General features: G+C 45.2%; 2 protein-coding genes across 4 annotated transcripts in view; one reads left to right on the forward strand and one right to left on the reverse strand.

Annotated features, from left to right (window-relative positions):
• Nucleotides 1-6427: 6427 nt before the first annotated feature.
• Nucleotides 6428-13270, reverse strand: Gid8 (GID complex subunit 8 homolog). Its single transcript, XM_055596219.1, has 5 exons — nt 13076-13270; nt 10388-10517; nt 9022-9218; nt 8163-8360; nt 6428-7349 (listed from the first exon to the last, which is right to left on the reverse strand). The coding sequence occupies exons 2-5, from the start codon at nt 10503-10505 to the stop codon at nt 7176-7178; spliced, it is 687 nt and encodes a 228-aa protein (XP_055452194.1). The 5' UTR covers nt 10506-10517; nt 13076-13270; the 3' UTR covers nt 6428-7175.
• A 158-nt stretch (nt 13271-13428) lies between these two features.
• The window catches only part of Dido1 (death inducer-obliterator 1), a 54364-nt gene continuing 41824 nt past the window's right edge, over nt 13429-25968 (forward strand). The window contains exon 1 of one of the 3 annotated variants that reach the window (XM_055596148.1): nt 13429-13521. The gene's annotated coding sequence lies outside the window, so the exon portion shown is untranslated. Of the gene's footprint in view, nt 13522-21856; nt 21962-22249; nt 22393-25968 lie in introns of those variants that run through there. The other 2 variants (XM_055596147.1, XM_055596149.1) reach the window with 2 other exon arrangements.

The following is a 25968-nucleotide window of genomic DNA, read 5'->3' on the forward strand; positions in this document are numbered from 1 at the left end:
GTTGTGTCTCAGTACAGTGCCCTCCCACCTCAGGCCTAGGACAACCCACGGGGCAGCACCGCCCAAGTCCACGTGTCAGTCCCAGTGCTTCCGTCTAGCTCTCCCAGGACGCGTTGCCCCCGGACAGAGTCTCCGCCCCCCTGATCTTCGGGGAGGCAGGGCCAGGGACCTTCCAGCTACAGCAGCCCGAGGCGTACCACTGGGACTTCCGGCTGGGGGAGAGAATTCTCTGGGGGATTGTGGCCCCAAACCTGCCAGAAATAACTTTTTCAGGAAAGAAAGCAGTATGTATGAGAGTCTCTGGTTCTTTCTGCCGGTAGTGATAGACATGCTCACAGGACTGTGTTCTAGTCTAGTAAGAATTAGGGATCAATCCATAACCAAATACAAAGATAGTAAAACTTTTTAAGGCAGTCAAGTTTTAAAATGGGCTGGTGAGAGCACTGGTAACACAGGGGCTAAGGGCAGTGACCTGGAAATCCGGGGCAATGTTCTGAGCACTGACCAAGGACTAGGCTCTAGTCCCAGCTAGACCTGACCTGCAGGCTTCTGAGTCTCCTTCCTTACACTGACTCATCCCTCCTCTATCCTAAATAAATTTCTCTTCCACACAGCTGTAGGCTGAACGGGACACACCTACCAAAGGCACCCATAGCCCTCTATCTCCACCCTTGACAGAATGGCTTCTAAGCATTCTACAACCCAGTCCAAAGCAGGTCTTTGAGGCTATACATATTTGTACTTAAAAAACAAAAGGATCTAAAGCCAGGATATAGCTCAGTTGTAAAGCATGTGTTCAGCAGGTGTGAGGCCCTGGATTCAATCCCCATTTCTGGGGAAAACAGTCAGGACCTAAAAGTAAGGTCAGTCTTTCATCCACATCAGATATCCAGTAGGACACAATGATGGCAGAGAAAGGTTTGCTTCACTGGTGGCCCAGGGATTGCCTCTAAGTGTATGCTACTAAGAAGTCTGTTTTCTTCCACTTATATACACTTTCACTATGATGTGAAGCTCTTCAGAAACTGAATATGGAAGATCCAGAATCAAAGAGCAGGAAGCGTTAGCATTTTTTTCTTGAGGTGTCACTGTTTTGTCACCTGTTGGGGCAGGTGGCCAAAAATAGAGATGCTACCTTAGGTAGGTTGAGTGGAGGAGGGGCCTGCAATACACATGAGGTCTGCAGGAGTATACCCATAGAGTGCTGGTATAGATCTCAGACCAGAGCCTCAACAGCAGGGTAGAGAGGTACACTGCCGGAGTTGACAGGATTGTAGATACGGGCTGGGGCTTTCCTCCCCAGGCTCCCCACAGTCACTAAAGCAGAAGGTACGTGTACAGCCAATTGCTTGAAAGAGGAGCATGTCTGGCTGAGAGGTGAACAACACCAACTATTGGCAATAGCTGGGGTGGACATTCTCTTGGGCTTCTCATTGATACTTGTGAGGTACTCCACATACAACTGACAAAACCATCTTTGCAATTTGAGACCGAAAATTTGATGTGGGGACAGACAGGTAATGCTTGGCACAGGGACTACACTTTGAGCTGACTGACTCCTATCTTGCTGCTTATACTGCCACCCTATCTTTCTTAGATCCTTGGCTATTCTACTGAGAAATGAGGCAACATGGGTCCAGATGACTGGGTTCGTGAACAAAAGCAACCCCTAGACCTTACCCTGGGCCCAAGTCTCCTCCAAGACTCCGACTCCATGTAACCCCAACCTCCTCTATAGTCCAACAACACACAGTTCTAAAGATGAAATATCCAAATAAATCAGACTGAATAATTAGATTGTACTCCATTGTTACTGACAAGCAACTATAAAAAATAAGACTCCAGGAGCCAGATATAGTGTTGCTGCCTACAGCACCATTATGACCAGACTGGGCTACAAAAATCCTGCCTGAAAAGAAAATACAATTTGCATCCACCTTTTAAGACACATGTGTGGTAGAGAAGAGTTTGAGCAGCCAGGTCTGAGTGCACAGGATGCCAGGGAGTGGACCTCATGATGACCAAAGATGCGTGTGCATGGCTAGGTCTGTTCAAAAATGGACCCTCAGCCTTTGGAATGGCTTATTCTTTTTTTGGATGCTGGCGCCTTCAGCTGAACCTTACCAACACCACCACTACTCTCTCTTTCCAACCCAGAGTTCTAGGTGACAGGACAGCCTGTTTTATTTCTGAGAACCAGTTGGAGGGGTTGTCTATATGACCGACAAGAGGGACAATTCCTGTGTGCACGCATGTGGGTGAAATCCGTGGATGTGCCTGTAGGAAAAGGGAGTTTAGAGCCATTTAGAGACTGTCTACCAGGCACCGAGGGCCTGCGTTCGGAGGCTAGCAGTCATGCATGGCAAAGCTGATTCAAGAAATGAATAGTCCCGCCTACCCTGTAGTAGCCATCCTCTAAAAGGCCCCAATCCAGCCTCCACCGACTTTCAAAAAGGCCAGGCAAGGCAACTTTCATCAGGACCTTGAAAAGTCACATGTAAGCAGCTGGAGATGGCCTACTGATTAAGAGCCCTTGTTCTTACAGAGGATCTGAGTTTGATGTCTAGGACTCACATCACAGCTTACAACTCTTCATAATTCAAGTTCCAAGGGTTCTGATGATCACTTTTGACTTCTGTGCACACTAGGCACACACATGGTGACAGATACACATCCAGGCAGAACATTCATACACATAAAAAAATTTTTTTTAAATTAAAAAAAAAAAAAGTCAGATAGGTAGCATCCTGTAGTCACATTTCTTGGTTACAGTTGGGCACAGTTTTGCAGTTTTCTTCTGTATTAGGATCACAATGATGCTTAACCTGGCCCTCATCTAGGGGGCATGGATGAGCTGCAGATACAGAAGACAACCACAATCTGTTAAACATTCATACCCAGCATGAGGCCACAAATTCCTGCCCTACAGTCCACCAGGTTCACATATAACCCCATCAATGGATCTGTTGCCCAGGCCTTAATCCACAAGAGCCATTCCTGGCTTCCAGAACAGGCAGATAATCTCAGGACATATTACTGAGAGCACAAAGAACTATGTCAGAGTCTGCAAAAGGCCAGAATACCAGAGGCCATTCAAATTCTTTGTTCTTTCATGTACATATAAATCTCAAGTCAGATGGCATTCCAAAATTGAACTCATTCATGATAGGCAGGTGACAGCCCAAGCCCCTCTTACCATGCAAGAGGGTTCATATTCAAGCATACCAGAGATGTCTGCCACTGGACCATTTAGCATTACCCTCTGGAAGCATAAGGGAACTGTGAACAATGCTCAAGAGTTCCATACCATGGCACTGCCATAAAGGGCCCAGGGATGACAAGGTTCTTTCCTGTGTACCATCACCACCCATTACCCAGTGCAGAAGGCCTCTGTAGAGTGTGCAGCTCAGAGCCCTTGGAGGCTTCCTCTCACTGCATTTCCCTAAATCCTGACCGAGAAAATGGCATTAGAGGTCCAGCGCGGGAGCTGCTGCATATTGCACAGGGCACCCACAGTCACCTCATCCTAGGGCCCAAGAATGCTGCAGCTGTCAGCTGAGTGGATTGGCATTATGCTATGGCACCGCTGGATTGGGGACAGAGCAAAAGCAAAGTGCAGCTACATCTTCCTATTCTTCCAGTTCTAATACACCGACATGCACAGTCGGTAATTCTTTTCTCTTGTGGTACCTCTCCAGGGAAGTGGGGGCAGAAAAAGAGCTTTCAGACATGCTGGGGGAAAAAACATGAAAACTTTTACTAACAAATTCACAGCAGGCAGCCAAAAGCTACCCAACCTGTACTTCTCAGATGATATGTGGCTGGGGCACAAATGCTCCTGAATGAAGAATTACAATTAAGTATGCACATGAGTACCCTAGCAAGCTAAGGATTTATACTGACTCTACATATCCTCTGCTGGCAATGCAGCTCACTAAGCATCTGAAAAAAAGCAATGTTTGTGAAACAAAAATATGCACGGTGTCAGAACAAGACATGTTAAAAAAACAATGAGTGAAGGCTGGTGAGCACACTGTCCCCGTGCATGGTGTCCCCTGCACACTATCCAGCGTGTTCAAACGCAGGTGTGAAATTTGGTCTTTTGTTCATTCTGAGATTGGACAGCAACATTCTGTAAGGGAATTCCCATATTATTCTCTTGATGACATCAGTGTCCTTACAATGGAACATGTAAGAATCCTTCTGGAACCCAGGTTTCTCCTCTCCAAAACTAACAGTAATAGCACAGAAGAAAAAAAAAAACATTATACTGCTCACCTCAGAGTGACTATTCTTCAACTACATATACTATAGGAGTCTCAAACACCAAACTGAAACCATGATTCAGGTGATAAATTCTCACTTTAGTGTGCAATAATTACTATGCTTTAGAAATTTCAATCTTGTTTACTCCTATGATGGAACAGAGTACCAGAGTATTCTCATTTCATTTATTTCAAGGCACTTTCCACCAAAAGGTGCAAAAAGAAATAAAACTACTGTGTAAAAAGCCATAAACACTTCTGAGTGAGACTCAAAGGAGGCAAGCAGAAAAACTAATGTATCCTGCATGTTCAAGTTCAAGTAGATTAACTTCATTTGTCTCCTGCAACAGGAAAAGTCGACATGCACACCTTTGGAAGGTGACTTCTAGGCACTAGCGAATCATGGATACGCAAGCAGTTCTTTCTGAAGTCCTCCAGACTCACTGACATCTGAGGTATTGGCTGATTGGGCTAGTGTTAAGAAAGATGTCAACACCTTATCTTACAGCCATTTAACATTTTATGCATTTAACAAGCCTCTTTTGCATTTTTGCAGATAATCTCTACAGAGGGGACCTCCCATTATTATACATTTTATGTCCTCTAATTTTAAGAGCATCTCAAACTGATTAGCCATACGAATGATCATATATATGTTAACAAATGATAGAAATATGCTGTCTGTCTGGTGCTTTTCTGTATAAGAAAGTATCTCACATATAATACAGCCTAGGCTGGCTTGGAAAAGCTCTTCCTCAGCTTCATGAGGAAGCTTCATGAATGCTGTAATTACAGGCACAGGAGCAACAACACCTGACTGTATATGGTGCTTTAAAAGCAAACACTATCTTTATTGATTGCCCCCTCACCAACTTCTGCTTCTCACCAACTTAGCTACCTGAAAACTAAGTTCTTTTCCCTTCACATTTAAAAACACTGTGTGTGTGTGTGTGTGTGTGTTTGTGTGTGTACGTGTGTACATGTGCATGCATGCCTATGAGTATGTGGAGGCCAAAGAGGGCATCAGATTCCTTGGAGTTACATGAGTTTGGGGGATGTCTACTTGGTATGTGGGTGCTGGACTCTGGTCTTCATGATCATTCATCATATCTTCTTAACCAATGACCCGTCTCTCCAGTAACTCCCTCTATGTTATTCTTGCTACATCTCAAGATGATGTTGAAAGGCACCTGCCTGGGAGGTAAGGGGAGATCTGCTCACTCCTTACTCACAGACCAGAAGAGCAGTGGAGGGTCATAATGACAGCAACAACTTCATCCTTGAGTCTGTTACTAATGTGATCCTAAGGTCAATACTGCCAAAGCACCTGCCCTCTGAAGTAGAAGCAGAGAGCAGAGAGCTGGAAGATACTTCATTCCATCCCAACAAAGTACCCTGTGGGAGAAAACAGGTAGATATTGATGAATAATACTGAAGTTGGGAACATGACAGAGACAGCTTGTTGGCTGTGTTACCTGAGCAACCCAGGTGCCAGCAAGCCAAACACACCCAGTTTGATCTAGCTGGTCAGTATACACTGCATTGCTCAAGAACAAGGCCAACAGTCCCTCCTCAGTAGTTGGGAAGTAGGACACTGCTTCTCTGCGCCAAACACCAGAACTCCCAGTTCTAGTGCCAGATAGGCAGGACTTCGACCAAAGGACAGTACCCACATTATCTCCACCATCCATATCCACACATAACTGAGGGCTCTGTCTATACACCCTGACCCAGCCTTCAGCATTGGCTCCATCAGGCCTGGGCCACTGCCAAGATTCAACCAAACACACCCACACCAGACACAACACATGTATACATGCATCACTCAGATCACTGACCTACACATGCAAATGTCCTTCCTGCCTTCCACTGAGCAGGTAACAAGCAGCTGGTGAGAAGCAGGGCATGCATCAAGAGAAGAGAAACTACTTTGCAAAGCTCAAGTTCAAAGTAGCTAGCATGAACATCTAGTCCTGTGAAGTTTGGCACCACCCAGCTACACCCACCAACACCATGTTGCCTTGCTGTCATGCAGGGCATTCCCTAGACACTTGGGAATTAGTCCTTAGGCCATGAGTAAAGGTGCTGTCCCTGTGTCAACAGGGAAAGAACACCCAAAACAAAGGCTATGTGAGATGAGAACTTCTTAGAAGCCACTGTGGTCATTCTCGAAGTAAAGAGAAATCTTTATTTTCAACAAAGTTGCCTACAAGAGATAATTCATTGATCCACTATGAATGAGTCTCTCTCACATACAGCACCAAAAAATACATTAAAAAAAATTTAAAAAGCACAGCCTCGTCTCTCACACCCACACATATCCCCTCCCAAAAGCCATACAGCCCAAACCAAAAGGCAACAAACCAAATCAAACTTAATACCCACACACAAGTTATCTTTGAATTAAGATTTACAAATTTATATATTCTTTCCTATGAAGGAATAAAGAGAGAAAAAAAAGAAAGAAAAGAAGGAAAGGGGTAAGGAAAAACTTGAAGAAGGCCTGATAAGACCTAAGAAAATAAAACACTGCCTGCCTGCAAGCTAAAAGATAGCAAAAGAATGTCAGTGCTTTTCATATTCTGTGAGTGTGAGGCCTGCAGCTGAAATGACACTCCCTAGCACTGTAGCACACAGCGGCAAACCAGGTCTTCTAGAGCCAGCGACACCAGGAGCAATGGAATAGTCAGCCGCAGTGTGTGCAGCTCTCAGGATACAGGGCATGGCAGAGGTGGTGTCTTCCATCATGGGTTTGCCAGTGTTTAAAAAGGCCATTTTCCCTTTTTAAACAATGGGGGCCAAAGAAGAGTCAGGGGGAAAAGGTTCTCTACTGTGGTGACAATCTGCCAGTCACAGCTGGAGGAGAATGAGTCCTGTGCTGGTTGACAGTGCTGGGTACGTGCACAGGCTCTATTTGGGCTCCTCAATCACACCTTTGCTGAGGTCTGTCATTTTGGGATATTTTACTTTCTTCTGGTCTAGCTCATTCTGAGCCCAAAGTAGCAGTTTCAGTAATTTTGCCAGCTTGGGTGTGGACTCTCGATTTTCATAATCCAGAACAGCCTGGTTAACTTCACTCCACACCTGGAAAAGAAACACATCCAATAGAGAAGGCCACACTACAACAAGTCTGACAATATGCTCAAGATATCTTTTTTTAGTGCTACAGATAGAATAAAGCACGTTAGGCAAACACTATCACTAAACTATAGTCCAGCCCATCTGGATACTGTCCACACCCAAGAGGCTTGTTACTCACTTAAAAACAAATTAAACATGCAACTATAAAAGCCATTTCAAGGTACTGAATGGTCCTCTCCTGAAGGGGCTCTTACACTTTGTTCAGCTAAGCACCCTGACCCTTTCTAAACAAAGTGTTGTGAGGACTTAAGAGAGAAGAGCAGCACAATGTCTATATGAGCTCCCTGCAGGTACACATTAAAGAGATATCTCAAGAAGACCTTTCAAGGATAGGCAGCCTTTCCAATATGGTATGGAGGACAAAGCCTTAGGAGGAGGGATCTAGCACATGGAGAAAGCAGGACACAGTACTTGGGAAGCAATAAGCGATCATGCTTGCAGCACATAAACAGAACAGGAAAAAGTTCCAGGAGACTGTATTGATTTTAAGTTGAAAATACCTGTTTTTAAATAGACAGGAGGAAAGTTAAGAGAAAAAAATATTGGCAAAGGGTTTTGGATACTAGCAGTCATAACTAGCTGCTCCTAGTTGCACAAGATAAAAGGGTACAGATAAGAGGAGCTGCCAGTATCCTACTGGAGAACCCTAGCCCAGGACCATGTGTTTCATCCCATGACAAGTACAGCACATGCACCATCTTTCCACAAGTCCTCTGAGTGTCCATTGGCAGGGCTCTTCCCTTACTGACCCTTTACCTTTTGTCTCTGCATCATGTGGAGGAGGTCTCCAAAAGGTGACTCCTCAGGGCTGTCGAAGGCCAGCAGGGCCAATGTACGCTCCATTTCTGTGAGGCACTCTCTGCTTTCCTCACCCTGCTCTGCCAGTTGCGTCTGGGCAAACTCCAATGCTGCTTCTGTCTCACGCTGACGGATAAGCTCAATCAAGTGCTGTTGCTGGTCAATAACAAAGACAGACAAGTTTAGCTAGCACACACCCAGGTAGGTAACACCCAGCGTAGTCAACAGCAAAGACAGCCAAGCTTGGCTGGCACACACTTAGATGAATAGCAATAAGCACCTGGCTCTAGTTAAAACTATACCTTACGGGGTGAAGGTGTAACTCAGTGTTAAAGCACTTGTTTAGCATTCAGGGAAGAACCTGGGTTCCACCCCACCACCACAAAAAGAAGGTAAGAAAGACATCTTAAAAGAAATAGTTTTCTAGCATCTCCAAGTTAGTGCATTTTCATTTTAAAAGCAAAGGAGAGGTTAGAGAGATTGCTGCAGTGATAGTGTCTGTTGTGCCAAGTATGCTGGTCTCAGTTTGATCCCCAGCGCCCATGTAAAGGTACAGAGTGGACTCCCAAGGATAGTCTTCTTGCTTCCATACACACGCTATGTGGGCCCCCCTGCTCGCCCTCTCACACACACCCCTTTAAAAAGTAACTAGTTTCTATAATACATAAAGCAGCACTTACCTCAAAACCTGTCCCCTCCCCAAAACTAAGCAATGTGTTATTAACGTACACATCAATGTACGTTGGCCAACTTCTTTCTGAGCCATTACAAACATGCCTAATCTACCAACTACCAAAATCAGACTGATAAAACTCACCTGAAGATGGAAGTAAAGATACCGGTTTGTGTCCAGGAGCTCTGGGTGGAGGCTGTTGATTAAGGCAATGGCCTCCTGGATTTGACCCTTCAGAATCATCTCCCGAATCTTGATTCGCTCATCAAGTGTTTCTAGGTCCACACTTGGTTCGATCCCAGATTCCATTCGAAATTTCTCTGCTGCTTCCTTAAAGCCCTCTGAAAAGAAAACTATCATCACTGCTAGGAAAGATAACCAGGAATTAAGGCTCTGAACATCCAGAGAGCCCAACCACTATTAAATGACCCTACATATAAATTATACTTTCTTAGGGACTTGGTTTTTACTATTTTTGTGATTAACAATGATTTCATTCCTTTGCAGCTATCCAAAAAACCTAGCCTAGCAACCTGAAGATCACAGACTACTAGCCCATTGTGTACTGTGACATGGTTAGGGAAGGTATTATAGGTCAGAATGCCATAGCAACAGAGCCAACTCCAGATGAGGCAGACACCTTGCTGTATCTTTACAGGGCTGCTGTGCTCAGTGCTGCTTCACCCACAAAAGCCTAGTGAAACTGCAGGCCAAGATGTCTGTATCCACTTTTTAAGAAATTTTAGCAGAAATTAACCAGAGATGTGCAGAAGGATAAAGATTAATGGAAGAGTTTTCACTGTGTGCCTTTGAAAATTAGGCAGAAAGATAGCTTGATTCTTTCATCCTAGTTGGCAGTGACCTTCCTCCCTCCAAAAGGAGCATCAAGTGCATATTTTTCTGCATATATCCACCCATTTTCCTTTCCTTCCCTGTTTTGAGTTGGGCACACCTAGAAACAGTCCAGAATATTTTTCAAAACTGGCCAGAAGATATCATTTATTTGGACTTTAAATGTACTCTGAAACTTTTTTTTTTTTTTTTTCAAGTTTTGAGACAGTGTATAGTCTTGATGTGTATAGTCCAGGCTGGCCTACAATTTAGAATCTGAGTCAGAGCACTCTTAATAATCACGAAGGCTTAACTGTAAAACTGTCAAAAGCCAAAAAAGGATGTTGCTTTAAGTCTCAGTGACCTGGAACAATCATTTGCTATGAAAAAATAAATTTTAGGGGGTGGGGAAGTTGAGAAACAGTTTCACATTACAGCCGAGGCTGACCTTACACTCAGAATCTTGCCCCAGCTTCTTAACTGTTCGGATTCATACCACTTTGGGCTAGAGTAGGTCATCTTTAATATGTCAATTTCATTTACAAATATCAAGTAAACATTGTGTTTTTATGATTTCTCAGTACAACCCAGCCTTATCATTACGCTTCAGGAGTAGAGGATTCCTTATTTAGAAAGGGAGAACTATGGTCAAATGGTGGTACCCACAGCCAGTCTTTACCTGTGACTAGGTAGTTCATGATAAGACGGTTCATGTCTGCTCGTTGAACATGTAAGTTATTGAGCTTTTCCATCCATTCATCTTTGGTTATTTCATCGGGTTTTTCTGCATAACTCATTATGATTTATTTCTACAGAAGAAAGATACAACAATTGGGGAAGAATTCTACATCCACTGTAATAATTTCAAAAAACAAACATGGCAATGTAATAAGTGGAAGAGTAGGATACTTTCAATCTTCAAAAAGACAAGCAAAAAAAGGCCTGTCTGGGTAATATCAAGAAGGTCAAGGGTGGGAAGTATGGTTCAAGAAACAAAGAGTCGAACGTCCTAGAATGAAGAGACCAAGACATCAGACTGTGTCAGACAAAGTTCCCACCCTTTGAAGGAATTGGTCAGATTTCCATTCCTCAAGATGGCAAAAGTGTAAACATTCATTCAACAAGAGCCCAAATAAAAGAGCTTTGATACAAAGATACCACATCCAAACCCCGTTCATTCAACAAGAGCCTGAATAAAGGAGCTTTGATACAAAGATGCCACATCCAAACCCTTGGGTAGATGTGTTCTCAATAGAATGCTGCAGTGTGCACACAGATAAAACAGCACAAGTTCTGGTCTGTTTTATGTATGACAGCCTCCCTAGAGACTGCTGCATGGTAGAATTTTGCATCCTTTATTCGGTGAACAACATGTGTATTCACACTAAGTGTAAAGGAAAGTAAAAGATGTTACCAAGTTTTGTCAACAAATAGGTTTAAAAAAAAAAAAACTGCTTTGGCTGGGTGTGGTGGCCATGATTTTAATTCCGGCACTTGTGAGGCAGAGGAAAATGGATCTCTCTGAATTCATAGCCAGCCTAAGCCTGGTCTACAGATCGAATTCTGGACCAGCCAGTTACATGGTAAGATTCTGCCTCAAAAATTAATTAAAAAAAAAAAATAAAAAAAAAAAACTTTTAACATTCAGAGTACTTACTTTAGAAGGAATATGGTTGTACATTATTTTTAAACAACACTGAATGGGGGGAAAAGGCTAAAACAGAAGTCCAGGTGTGACATGAGGGTTCCTTGTTTTGTTTTGAAGACAGGATTTCTCTGTGTAGCCCTGGCTGTCCCAGACTTGTTTTGTAGACCAAACTGGCCTCTAATTCACAGAGATCCACCTGCCTCTGCCTCCCTGAGCGGAGGAATTATAAGGGTGCACAATGGCACCTGGCTTGTGACATGAGTTTTGCAAAATCAAACATGAAACAAACTACATGGCACATCTTTAGCACTAAATATTGTGTACTGTTTAAGCAAAGACATGGAATCAGTGATTGTTTCATGTGGGAGGAAGGCAGAATGGCAGAGCCACAGAGGGCAGATAGGGTAGCTCTGAGAGCATTAGCTGGACCGTTTTCATACTTTGTCAGTAACATTTACCTCACAGATATTAACTCTGCACACTTCAAGGAACAAGCTAATCTGTTTTAATAATCATAAAATTGAAAGATAACTCTGGTTTCTGGCCTATGGATGGAATGCATATTGATGGGGAGAGCTAAGCAGTCCAGCACAGAGATGTCCTAGTGCTGTCACAGAGGGCAGGAGAAGACAACAGACTCTCAAAATCGAGCTTTGACCTCCAAATCAATGGCAGCTGTTGCTGGACTGAGTATGAAAGGACAAGAGAAAAGAAAGAACCATGAGCAACCAGAGACTGGAAGTTACAAGTGTCAGATATGGGACAACAATATGGGAGAGCTGCAAGTAAAACAGGTTGGAGGAGCAGGGCAAGTATGGGTGCAGAGGACTCTGGCAGTTGGAGGGGTGTGGTAGGCCTCTGGATTACAGGTTTTGGGACAACTCTGGAAACAGTAATTTGGAAAACACACATACTCTACACACTGGTGGAAAGTTATTTAACCAAGTTTTTTTTTTTTTTTTTTTAAAGTAACATATTAAAATTCCAAATCCACTTACAGAGAATGTGGGCAGGGAATGTAGAAGGGCTTAGAATTTGGGGCATGCCAGGACTTCTAGTTCTGGCGGACTTGGTGGTCACAGCAGCCTGAAAGGTAGGGGGCAGGCGGGAAGTGAAACTAAACAGGGCTGATGCCTCGCCACAGTCACAGGATAACAGCAGAATTTACCCTGATTAAATGTTTATTTAGAATACACGGGTAAGCTAAAGATCAGTCTGGAAAACTGTCCCCCCCAAAGGTCCCTTCCTCTCGATTTCCACTCAGCGCCCGGAATGGTTCTCAAGCAAGGCTGCAGACTGAGTCTCAGTGCTAGTGTTTCTGTATGACTCAGTGGTCCCAGAATCCAGCGACTACAGTCGACGGGGAAGTATCCTAAGCCCCGAGGATGACTTTCAACGCAGCAGCTGCGTCTTCACCTTCCAGTCTCCGCTTTACTGCGGCTTTCATCACAGAGACAAGCGAACATTTGCAGTAAACTATTCCGGTCCCGGCAGCACCACGACCAAGAGCGCGGTCTCCAGACCTCCCGCTCCGGGACCGCGCCGTAAACGGCAGGACCGACAGCCCTGATACTGGCTCTCCTTGCAGGCTTCGGATACCCTAGGCAGGGCAGTCTGGTGGGCACAAGCCCCCGACCTCTGACCTCTGCGCCGCGGCCCACCCCAGAGCCCCGCGGAGACGATCGGCACGGCCGCCAGAGCCCGCTGCGGCCATCTTACCGTGCGGATCCCGCCTCCCGCGCGACAGGGTCTGGGCGGCGGCTCCGCGGCCGCTCCCGGGACCGGGGAGGGGCGGCAGCGACCGCGGGAGATAGAGGAGGAGGCGGAGGCGGAGGCCGCGGCAGAGGCGGGGGCGGGGCGCGAAGCAGAGGTAGATACACCGGCGTCTGCCCCTTAGACACCTCTCGCGAGATCGCAAGATCTCGAGATGCGAACCGGCAACCAATGGAATCCTCTCGCGATGGCTGCTGGGCGGGCGGTCACCGGAAGCTAGGTTCTCAATTTCCGTCCTTGCGCACAACTCTTCGGCGGTGCCCTAGCTCTACGGGTTGGCGCGAGAGTCAAAAGGTTAATGTCGCATCTGCGCAAGATGGCTACTGCGGGTGCGTCCGCGTCTTGAGTGCTAGCGCGGGGATGGAGACGTGTAGACTGAGTTCGAAGCGAAGGTCTTAGCTCTTTTCTTGTTTTGGGTTTTTTCTATTTGTGCGTGTGTGTGTGTGTGTGTGTGTGTGTGAAGCTGGGGGCGGGGGATAGGTGTGTGTGAACACGGGAGAGCGCGAGATAAGGAGTACCTGTAGTCAGACAGGCTTAGTCTTCAGGGCCTACGGACGTGAGCGAGCTCCTAGGATTTACTCCGCGGACGTTATAATCGAGGCCAGGTCGGCGTCAGAACTGCCCTGCCTAGAGCGATCGTCGTGGCCGCGTTCGAGAGCGGACTGCATAAGCTTCTGTTCCCGGGGCAGGGACGCCTGGTTTCTGGGCACTCGCGAAGGTGACTCCCTAGTGGTGGGGCTTTCATGCACCGAAGTGACTCCCTGCTTACTAATGCAATCGTGGAAGCAGAGTGAGGCCATCCTTCCAAAGCGCTCACGGGAAGGGGCAACTCACTACTTCTGGGCGTTCACGGAGTGACTCTACTCTTAGCTGTGTACGGTGGGGACCCTGCTCCGGACGCCGGCGGAGGGAATCTCTGCCGCGGGAGGAGTGATCCCAATGACCCCGGGAATCGTGCTTACTCCTTGCCGTGGGGTGGATTTTAAGAGTTTGCCATGAGGGGGTAGGTAGTTGGAGGCCGTAGAAAACCTAGAGTTCGTAAATTGGTATTTGCATGTTTATGTGTTTATTGTCTACCGGAGGAGAGTGCAAATTTAGTCATTGTAATGTAAAGAAATTCTGGAATGCTTCTGGAAGGAATGTTGGGCAGTTTTTCTTGAGATAATTCTGTGTGCTTTCTTTAAAATGAACTGAGTCTAAGGAAAGAAACTTCTTATTGATTTACAGAAGAAGACCAATTTAGCAGATATGTTGGACACTATGACCACACTAGACATTTTCCATTTATTACATGCGCTAAATCTGCAACTTCAAAGTTCTGACCAAAAAAACTGTTGAGGACGTACAAGCCCTACAGTAGGTAGTGACAAACTTTGTAAGGCTTACTTAACCCTGTGTAAAATTGGAAAGTTGGATATCAACTCAAAGGTGTACAAGGGAAGAGGCCAGTATCTTTTGTTTGTTTGTTTTGTTTTTCGAGACAGGGTTTCTCTGTGTGGCCTTGGCTGTCCTAGACTCGCTTTGTAGACCAGGCTGGCCTTGAACTCACAGAGATCCTCCTGCCTCTGCTTTCCTGAGTGCTGGGATTTAGGTGTGTTAAGGAGAGAGAATGATTAACTCATAATTTCAGTGCCTCTGTGAGTAACAGTCTTGCCCGCAGTTGGCCAGTGCCTAAGGCTCCTCTTCCCTCTTCATAGTCCTTTCTATAAACTGACTCATTTAGGGTTCCGCAGCCACTTCACTTTGAGCTTATCATCTTCGCTGTTTCCACAGTGTTCTCTGCTACAGTGTCTTTCCTAACGTCATATATGTTCCCTCACCTTACTGTTTCTCCTACAGCTTTACTTTTATGTAAGGTGTTCATTGACAGTTGATTACCTATTGTAAGCCCAGCTAAAAGTCTGTCCTTCCTGCTCCAGTCATCCTGACTTCTGTGCTTCTCTTTGAGCTGTGCTATGCAAAATGCTTCCCTCAACTGCTTGGGCTTCCCTGGGAAGTCTTCCCTAAACACCAATAAGTTCTGGCTCTCCCTTTTGCTCAGGTGATTTTTTTTTTTAATTTTGAATTTTCTTTTTTTAATTAAATTTTTATTTTTTATATTAATTACAGTTTATTTACTTTGTATCCCAGCTGTAGCCCCCTCGTTCATTCCCTCCCTAATTTTGAATTTTCTAGATAAGGTTTCTCTGTGTGGCCCTGGCTGTTCTGGAGCCATGCCTGCCTCTTCCCAGAGTGCTGTGATTAAAGGTGTGTTCCCCAGGCTGGGTATGGTGGCACACCTAGACGCAGGCAGGTAAATCTCTGTGAGTTCAAGGACAGTCAGGGCTATGTAGAGAGACTCGGCCTTTAAAGAAAAAGAAAAAGAAAAAAAAAAAAAAGTGCAGCCCAGCATGACATTGTAAACTAGGGTTTCTTAAACTTTCCACCCACAACCCCTTTATGTCTAGGTGGGGTGTGTGTGTGTGTGTTTTTGTTTTGTTTTATTTTGGTGCTACTCTGGGTATATAGATGTATAAAATAGAAATACAAATCAAATATTAACTGATATATAAATTTAAAATGGCCTTCTCATATAAATAGTTTACATCTTTAAAAACTAAAACAAATTTGCATTCTAGTGAAATGGATATGTATGTTTATTTTTAAATCAACCATTGGCCTTGGGGCTGGAGAAATAGAGCACTTGGTGCTCTAGAAGAGAACAAAATTTTAAGTTTTCAGCAGCACCTACAACTCTAGCTTCTGTAGATCTGTTATCTCTGGCCTCTGGGCACTTGCAGATATATAAAAACAAATCTTTATTTTTGGTTTTTTCATTTGTTTTTTTGTTCTGAGACAAGGTCTCACTATGTAGCTCTGGCTATCCAGGAACTCACTGTGTAGACCAGACTGGCCTTTAAAATCTGCCCCTCTTGAGTGCTGGGTTAAAGGCACGTATCACCACGCCTGGAAAATCTTTATTAAATGAAAGAAACTTTGGCTGGGTGAGGTGGCACAGACCTTTGATCTCAATCAAGGACAACCAGAGCTACATAGTTCTGGAGCTAGGCTTGGTGGTGCACGCCTGTGATGCCTGTGATCCCAGCACTCAGGGAGGCAGAGGCAGGCAGATCTCTGTGAGTTCCAGGCCAGCCTGGTCTACATAGTGAGTGGTATAGTGAGTATCCTGTTCCAGGACAGCCAAGGCTACACAGAGAAACGCTGTCCAGAAAAACCAAAAATACAAAACAAAACAACATTTACATAGTTCCAGCTTAGCTAGGGCTACATAGAGACATGTGCCAAAAAGTCTGAATGCTTTCCCAGGATTTATTTTTGTGTATGCGAATGCCTGAACATGTGAGCCTGTAGGTCAAAAGAGGCTGTCAGAATCCCTGGAACAGAGCTTTATAAGGGTTGTGAGTCCCTCACTCTCCTGTGAATGCTAAGAACCAAACTCTATTTCTGAAAGAACCTCTGAGTCTTATTTTTGAAAGACAAGGTCTCCTCTGGTGTGTGCTGCTTTTAAACTTATGTGTAGGTAGGCGAGAGTGGCAAGGGCTCCTGCTTCCACCTTAGGCCACTGTGCCCGTGAATGTGCTATTGGGGACTGAACAGAGTGTGGTGCATACTAGGCCAGCAGTCTACCCATTAACTACATCCCTGTCCTGATGTATTTATTTACTAGCACAACTCAAGCCAGTAATTCCAACAGCAATTTTTAAAATCCTAAACCCTCCAGAGGTTATTAATTTGACACATGCTGAAGAATGAGTGTAGGGAGTTTTTAAAATTCTGTTATGTTTCTTTAAGAGCATAAGCTTTGTCCAGTAAAAACACTGCAGTTCATAACACACAGTAGTCTTAAATATGAGCAAGGTGCCTTTGTAGGTGTTTCATGGCATGTAAAGTGAGCATGTTTTATATTCCGAACCAAGACTGCAGGACCCAGAGAAATAGCTCAGCCCTTGTTGAGGGGTTAGGTCTTTAGCTCCCACAGCTGTTGGTTCATAACCACTTGTAACTCCAGTTCCAAGGGATCCAATACCCACTTCTGACGTATACACAATTTTAAAATAATAAAAACAAATCTTAAAAAGATCCAAGACAGCAGTTGATCAGTGCAACACAGGTAAGCCCTGCTAGAAACACCTCAGGTTGTGTTTGATTTTGATTTGTTACATGCTTACAAACTATAACTATTGCCAAAATTGTCTTGACCTTCCCCCCATTTCACTTATGCGACCCCATATAGGACTGCAACTCAGAGCTTGAGAAATGGAGTTTTGGAGCTAGAGAGGCAGCTCAGCAATTAAGAGCACTTATTGCTCTTAAAGAGGACCCAAGTTCAGTTCTCAGTGTCCACATGGCAGTTGCTGCCTGTCACTCCAGTTTTGGGCGATTGAGCTTCCTCTTTTGGCCTTAATGAGCACCATGAGTGTGCATTTGGTACATATACATACAGATACAGGCAGAATAGTCATACACATGTGCATGGTTGTGCATGCTTTCAATCTCAGCCCTGGGGTGGGGGCAGAGGGAATAGGGCCAACCCAATCCACATAATGATTTTCAGGATATCCAGGGTTCTGTAGAGAGACCTTGTCTCAACGAAAAAAAAAAGTTCTAAACTATTATTTCTTGACCCTCAACACCCTATCCCATGCTGCCAATGACCATGGTTCCCCCAGAAACAAGGTTCACTGTGTTGGGGAGATGGCTCAGTCAGGACATGCTCACTACACAAGCGCAGGCAACCTGATGTTGGTTTCTATGTAAGGACTGACACTGGCTTCTGCCTAAACCCCAGTTCTGGGGCAGATGTGAGCATCTCTGGGGCTTCCTGGCAAGCCCACCTAATCATAGTCGATGAGGGGTCAATCTCAGATAAAAGATTGAGAAAGACAACTGACCCAACACTGACCCCTGGCCTCTAGTTGCCTGAGTACACATACAACTTCATGTACATATACACACATGGATGAAGGGGCACACAGAAAAGTAAAGTTCTTGTGTATTGTGCATCTCCAGTTAATAAAAGTGTCCAGTACATTTTAGGAACTTTATATGAATCTCTTGACTAGATTAGGGAATAAATGAGTGAATAGAGACCTTTCCTTAGGATGAATACTAGCAAAGGGTGGAAGGTTTGAAGTCAATAGCTCATGTCTGTCTTTTTTTTTTTTTTTTTTTTTTGTGGGTGGGTACACACCCAGGAAGTGCATAAAGGCCAGAGGAGATGGCTTATGTTCTCACTGTACCTTACTTCTTCAAGACAAAGTCTCTCACTAAACTTTAAGCTAGGCTGGTAGCCAGCAAGCTCCAACAATTCTGCCCGTCCCCTCACCGCCACCCACACAATGCTGAAGTTAAAAGCACATGCTTGTGTTTGGCTCTTTATGTGGGTGCTAGGGATCTGAACTTGGGTGCCTCTACTTGAGCATCAAATGCTCTTACTGCTGAGCTACTTTCCCATTTCTGAGAGTGAATGTTTGTATGTTAGGCTTTGAAATGCATTTAGGTTTGAGGTATACCAGGGAAGATTCTGAGGACCAGGTGAAAGAGTGGATCCACATTGTGTAAGAGTTGGGTTCCACAGTATATGTGGAACAGACAGGATAGTTGGGCAGAGCAATAAAGACCTGTGTGCAATAGCACTGAAGATGTAGAAGAGTAGAAGTGGCCAGATATAGTCACGTTGGCTACAGTCTGGGACAGTTGCCAAGTTGACAGAGATATCAACCTGGTGGATTCATTAACTAGCTAAGATTCCGGTGTGCAAGAGGTGGACCTGGGCGAGAGGAGCCATAAAGTTTGGCCCTGAGGTAGGAGAGGCTACCATATGGTCAAAGGTACTATTGTTCTGCAAGCCAAGGCAGGAATTTGAAGTTGTTTCATTGTGGAAGTTCTCGAGCCTGGCTGTGGTGGTATAGGTCTTTGATCCCAGCACTTGAGACACAGAGGCAGGTGAATTTGAGTTTGAAGTGAGTGTGGTGTACAAAGCAAGTTCCAGGACAGTCAGGGCTACACAGAAAAACCCTGTCTGGAGTTGGGGTTGGGGAAAACTAGCAGTTCTCTAGAAAGATTAATTGAAAGTATATGGGCTGGAAGAATTGGTGGGTGAGATAGCTCAACAGGTAAAAGTATGCTGGCTGCACAATGCTATAATGATGATCTGTGTACTAGATCATCTGGGAACCCATGTAAAGGTGGAAGGAAAGAAGTCTCCACCACATCTGTCCTGGTGGTGTAGATGTACACATACACAATAATAAAAATTAAAAGAACACTATCGGGGTTGAAGTGGTAGCTCAGCGGTAGAGAACTTGCCTAGCAGAGTGGATTAAATCTTCAACATTGAATTGAGTAAATAAATATAGAGGGAAAGGCAGTCCGAGGATAAAATACAAAACACTCCCATTAGGCAAATGTTTAGATACCAGGATGCAAGCTATGTTTTGCTGAATAACTTTCCCCCCTTGAGACAGGCAGGGTCTCAGTGTGTAGACCAAACTGTCCTTGAACCCGCAGATATCAGGCGGCTGCTCAAAAGGCAGCCGCAACTAGGTGTGGCCAGAACAATGTTGTTTTTTTAGATACTTTCTTTTACTCTCAAAACAAAAAAATAGAAACCTTTGCATTTCGGAGTTCTTGGCTTTTGTAGAAGAGATCTGTAAAACAAACTGCTTTCACATTTACACCTTAATTTTTTTTTTTTTTTCCTGATAGGAGTTTATGTGTCACTTTCCATTTTTCCTGTAAATACTGACATGGGCTTGTAGAGGTATTACACTGGTTAGAGGGACTTGTTGGTCTTGCAGGGGACCCAGATTCAGTTTCCAGTACCTACATGTTGGCTCACAGTCACCCCTAACATTCCAGTTCTAGGGGATCTGACACCCTCTTCTGACTTATATGGGTCCCTAGGCATACACATGGTGCATATGTGCAGGCAGAACATGTATACACATTAAATAACCCTGAAAAAAAGACTTGTCTGACCTCCCACCTTCTATAGGCAGATTTGCAGAGATTATGTCCTGTGAACACAGTAGTTTTTCTCTATTTCTCTCATTTGTTCGAATGATTCTTTTTGTTGTTTCCCTTCTACCCGTTCTTTGACCAGGATCTCAGTGTTTCCCTGGCTTTTCTGACTGATCTTTGTGTTTTTTAAGACAGTGTTTCACTGTGCAGGCAAATCTGGCCTGGAAGTATCTTCCTGCCTCAGCCTTCTCAGTGCTAGTAATACAGATGTCACCATACCTGGCTACAAAGTTCATGAATTGTTTTCTTGGCCCTCTTCTGTTCTGCTAATACCCTGTACTCTGTCTGTATTGTGATGGCTGCTGGTGATGGTTCTCTGCTGTGTATCTATGAGGCACTGCCAGATAAAGATCTGCTGCAAATTGGAACCTGCTGTTTTCTTAAAAGAGGAACCAAAGACTGGTGCTTTATTCTGCTTTGTGCAAAGCAGCTGCTGATTTGATTGTTACAGGATTGTTAGTGGAGTGCAAGTAAAGATACTGTATCTAAAGTTAGCTGTTCGGGGTACCAGATTACTCATGCCTAGCATGGCTCCGGGTTCAGTCCCCAGAAGTGCACATAATAAAATGAAGTAGAAATTAAATGTTGGTTTTTGTTTTTTAGATTTTTAAATTTCTATGTAATGTGTATGAGTGTCACATGCAGTGGGTGTCCCACGTTCCTGTTGCAGGAGGAGGCCAGAAGAGGGCACTGGATCCTTGTGTTGGCTCCTTGTGGATGCTGGGAACTTAACTCAAGGGCAGAGTTGAGGAATTAGGGTATGCTCCTCCTTGACAAGAGTCAGAAAGGTGGCATTGAAGGATCTTGCCAAGGGAAACAGAAGCAGCTTTCCACTCCATTGGGAGCCTCAGGGGCTGGCATGTAACACTGGGAAGTGTTAGAGAGAAAGCAAACCTACTCAAGCCCCCTGGTCTTCTGGATGGAGCATTAGAGGCCTCTACAGTGTGGATGGGACTTTACTAGACGGGGTTACATCTTTGTTCTCTGAGGAGGCTAAAGTTAGAGGCCAGAAGACTCTGGCTTCCAAGTTATGTGCATACATAAATTAGAAGAAGCTGGCTGTGTCGAACAAAGCTGAGCGCTAGTAACTGCTTTCAGGACAAGCGGCTAGTGTTCACCTTGCTGCTAGGGAGTAGCTACCTCTCTCCGGTTTCCGGAAGTATTTGGGCAAAGTGAAGGAATGCCACTGTACCTAGCACAGGTGGTGGTGGTGGTGGGTCCTGGTCCGGCCCTCTCAGGCACGTATGCCCAGGCTCTGGCTCCTGGTCGGTATTTTGGAAGGGCACGGGGCAGGGGTGTTTCTAGGAAGAAGTGAAGCAAGGTCAAGTCCCAGGGAAACCCTGCTGGGCGGACGCCAACACCCGGCCAGAGGCCCAGAGTGCTGCGCAGACTGCGGAAGGGCTTTGGGGTCTTTTCTTCCTGGCCCCTTCCCACCGGAATCGCACGCAGGTTCACCCCGAAGGACCGGTTCCCGCAGACGCAAAGGTTTCTGAAGCTTTTGAAATGCTGGCCAGAATAGCCCGAGGACCATCTTGGAGGCATTGGCTCCCAGCTTAGCCCCTTGATTCAGGACGCAGGAATCTGTCAAGCGTGTCTAGGACACGGACCAGGCCGACGCTCTGGGTAAAAAACTCGGGCGGCGCATGCGTGCTGGCAGGGCGGCTTAGCCGCTCTAGCCTCGCCGCATCTCGGTGGCCGGTCTACCTTCCGCTTACCGCGCGGCCCGCCGCTCTAGGCTGGTAGTCTCGCTGGCTTCCGCTCTAGATCCGTGGCCGATCTGGAAATGGCTGCGGGATCCCGGAGGCCGCGGTAAGTGGCTCTGTGCAGCGAAGGAGGGCGGGAGCCGTGTGGACTCGGACGGCGCTTGGAATCAGGACAAGGCGGAGCGGCGCCATGCCCGCAGCCCAATTCCAGCGAGCGGCGCAATCGCGCTGAGAAAATGGCGTCGCGTCCCGTGGGGCCCTTTCCGGCCCAGGACAGAGGGGTCGCGGAGAAGAGCGCGAGGCCGGGCGGGCGGGCGGGCGGCCGGTCTGCGTCTGGTTTCTGCCGAATCACTGGTTGGTTTTTGTGGTCCAGTCTGGTCCGGGTATGGGAGGCTGTGGAGCCCTTGAGTGCGAGTCGGAGTTGGGGCCCGAGCCGCCCGCGACGCGACCGCAGGTCTTGGCACTTGTGGTAGGATGTGACTGGGCCTGGGCACGAATTCGCGGGTGTACGAGCAAACATCTCGTGGGGGTCTTCGGGTAAGAACTAGCCCCAGCCCGGTGTAGAGTCTGGGCGTTGCCCCGGCTCTCATTGCCTCTTGCCAGTGTTGGTGGCCAGGTGTGTATAAACAGTGACTCTTTAGTAAGAGGCCCTGGTTTTGATTTGGAATGCCGTGTATGTTTCATTTTCCATAAGATACTCCTTGTTACACTTGATTATTCTGTCAGACAAACTCAGTTGTGTACAGATGAGAAACGGCACACACACACACACACACACAAAACGGTTGTGTAATTGATTACCCCTGCCAGCACCCATGACCAGCACTTTCCTCCTGGCACTCAGTGCACATGTAGCATCACAATAGCTTGCTGAGAACATGTGCTAGGGTACTGAGGAGAGCCCAGGTAGGTCTTGAAGGCAAGGTGGGATGTTTTGTGGAACGGTTGTTCGCAGGAGTTTTCTGTTATCGGTAAAGCTCTCTGGATCTCTGGTAGGTACTGCCTTAATAGGCTAAAGAGTCTTAATCCTCAGCCAGTGCTGAGCAGCTCAAGTAAAGATTCTTCTTCTGCATATGGGTGCTGTGCCAGGCTTTACACTTTTGTGAGCAGAGCGTGTTTTACCATGTTATACACCTATGCTCAATACCAGGTGGCTTCTGTTTGACTCTGGAAGAGCAAAGATTCAGTTCTGTTTCATGTCGCTGTTAGTTCCTGAACAGTGACCCATGTCTTAGGATCTGTTTGTCATGCTCAAGTCCCAACTAAGAAATTGTTCCTAAGTGGAGTCTCTTTTGAATCTTAGATGACTGGTTCCTTAATAGGATCCTTTATAAAAACTCAGGAGTCTCTAAAGTTGTGTGAAGTGATGTGTGTTGATTCAGTTGCAAAGGTTATATGATTAATAGCCAGTGATACTGTGCTCTTTGGAAAGAGGAGGTCAAAGCCCAAAGTCTGAGTTGTGCTCGTTTGTTGTGAGAGTACAGACTTGCCTGTGAGACGGACCATGTTGACCAGCCTTTAGTTCTTTTTCTGAGCAGTCATTTTGAGAAGTTGATAAGGGAAGATCAATAGTCAGTTGTACATACTTTTTAAGAATAAAAAGGAGGCTGGAGAGATGGCTTCGTTGTTGGGAGCTCCTTTTTCTCTTCTAGAGGACCAGAGCTTGGTTCCTAAGCATCTATGTCACCTGGAAGGCTCACAAACAGTTCTAACTCCAGCTCCAGAAAATCCTATGTCCTCTTCTGGCATCTGTGGGCACCTGCACACAGGTGGCAGATATGTTTTTTTTACAAAGAATAATTCTATATTTGTGTCCATACAATTTATTTTTAGGTATTGGTTATCTTCTGCACAGTTTGTAAGCTGTGGTGTGTGTCAAGGTTAAGTTCTGGGGTTATGTTTTTCTGGGGTTATGATAGAAACTGAAGTGATATGTAATATGTCATGAAAAGATAAATCAGGTTTTTCCAAAATGAAGGTGGCTTCATTGTGCTTGAATCAAGAGTTAATACTTTAGAATGAGCTAGAGAAGATGGCTTAGGTGTTAAGAGTATATACTACTCTTCCAGAGGACCTGAGTTCTCAGCATCCATGTCAGGCAGCCCACAGTACCATATAACTGCAGCTCCAGGGATCTGAGTCTCTGGCCTCCACAGATACCAGCCCAGCACTCATGTGTACATACCAAAAATTTAAAACAATAAAAATAATTTTCAAAATAATTTACTTTATACATATGGGTGTTTTGCCTGAATGTAAGTTTGTGCAGCACATTTGTGCCTGGTGCCCTCAGATGTCAGAAGAGTCTGAGTCCCCTAGAAATGGAGTTAGAGATGGTTGTGAACTGCCATGTGGGTGCTGCTTATCAAACCCTGGTTGTTAACCACCCAGCCATCTCTCCAACCTCATAAAAAATTTTTAAAGAAATGTATCTATAGAGAAAACAATACAGAAAAATGAAGTGAAAACACTGCAAGTAGCTTGTGCTATACTTATTTGTGTGTTCAGAAGCTCAGGTATGGCGCCGTGTAGCTATTTTTCAGTGCTCTTTCCAGTATTGTGGATCTCTTGAGTAGTACTTCAAAGTAGTAGCTGGATGCATGCCTATAATCCCAGCACTTAGGGTGGCAAAGGCAGGAAGATCTCTGTGAGTGCGAAGCCAGCATGGTCTACAAAGTCCAGGACAGCCAAAGACAGGCTACACAGAGAAATCCTGTCTCAAAAAACAAAAAACCAAATTAATTATTTACCTTTTATGACAACACGGCTGTGTGCACTCTGGTATGTTAGACTGCTAAGTCAAAGGGAAGCAGTCTCCCTCTGTATGAGATCAGGTCTGATGATAGCCTACTTTGATGCTGTTAGTTCAGTATGCCCCCAAACCCTCTAAGAAATGTGGACACTTGTCATTTTGGTGGGTGACATTGACCATTTGTTACTCAGTTGTCAAGTGGGATACTGATTTGATGCTTGACCTGGTAGGACTTAAGGAAAAATTTTAGGAAACTGAGGTCTGTGTTGACCCCACTTCAGAACGGAGATTACAGCCCTTTGCAAAGGCCACAACTTGAGCCAGGACTAAAGGCTTGAAGGTTCTTTTTCACACTTGGTTGGTTCTTCCTGAGCCTCTACCCAACTCTCATTGGACTAATCCTAACCCCTAAATGTCTTACAAGGGAATCCTTGCTCTGACTGTTGGGGATAGAAAATGTTGGTTATTGGGACAGGAGCAGGAATTGGGAGCCTGTATACATAGAGCCCTGATAGTCAGGGACTGTCAGAATTTGTTATATTGTAATTTAAGAAAAGTGTGTTTGGTTTTGACATAACCTTCTTATTACCCGTTTTTACCTGTGTTAATAAAGAAGTACTGGGTGTTGCTACTCTAATTGGCTTGAGAATAGAGTTCAGCTGAGTTACAAAAGGTAATATAGAAAACCCTGCTAGAACTCCTTTATCAGTGGTGGGCTTTGTTATTTTACTCCTGACCCCACCACCAATAAAACCAAAGGAAAAGCCCCCTTGTCCTTGTCCGCTACTAATCTCAGAAGGAAAGGAAAATTCCAGCTGAAATACAGCTAACTTGAGTTTCCCAAGCCTCTTGGGCTTTGCCCTGAACTTAGGTAGCAAGCCTTACAGCCTCCTCAGAGTAATGATTGAACCTGAATGAGGTGGGAAGGAAGTGGAATCAATTGGGTTACTGCCCTTATGAATCCTGGCTAGATAGAAAGGGTGTTTTTAAGTTATTTACCTTTATTATGTGTTCACTGGTGTTTTGCATGCATGCATGTCTATGTAAAAGTGTCAGATCTTGGAGTTGCAGACAGTTGTGAGCTGCCATGTGGGTGCTGGGATTTGAACTCCGCTCCTGGAAGACCATTCAGTGCTCCTAACCACTGAGCCATCTCTTCAGCCCCCAGAAAGGGTGTTTTATACAGAGAGATAGCAAGTACGGAAACTCTATGCTCAGTTCCATACCAGTTGTTCTCAACCAAACTCCAAGGGATTTATACTTAACAATTACTGGTGACACTAAAGAGCTTTTGTTGATACTGATTATTTTACAACTGAGAAATTTAAACTTTTTATTCATTCTAAAACTTTTAGCCAAAC

This window comes from Psammomys obesus, unplaced genomic scaffold, assembly GCF_907164565.1.
Source record: "Psammomys obesus unplaced genomic scaffold, mPsaObe1.curated_primary_1811, whole genome shotgun sequence".
Taxonomy (NCBI): Eukaryota; Metazoa; Chordata; class Mammalia; order Rodentia; family Muridae; genus Psammomys; species Psammomys obesus.

Excerpts from the sequence above, each read along its gene's own strand:
- Gid8 (XM_055596219.1), bottom strand. The coding sequence starts at position 10,505 with ATGAGTTATGCAGAAAAACCCGATGAAATAACCAAAGATGAATGGATG. Across the intron at positions 9,219-10,387 it reads CATGAACTACCTAGTCACAG|AGGGCTTTAAGGAAGCAGCA; the intron begins GTAAAGACTGGC and ends TTTTCTTTTCAG. Across the intron at positions 7,350-8,162 it reads ACATGATGCAGAGACAAAAG|GTGTGGAGTGAAGTTAACCA; the intron begins GTAAAGGGTCAG and ends TTTCTTTTCCAG.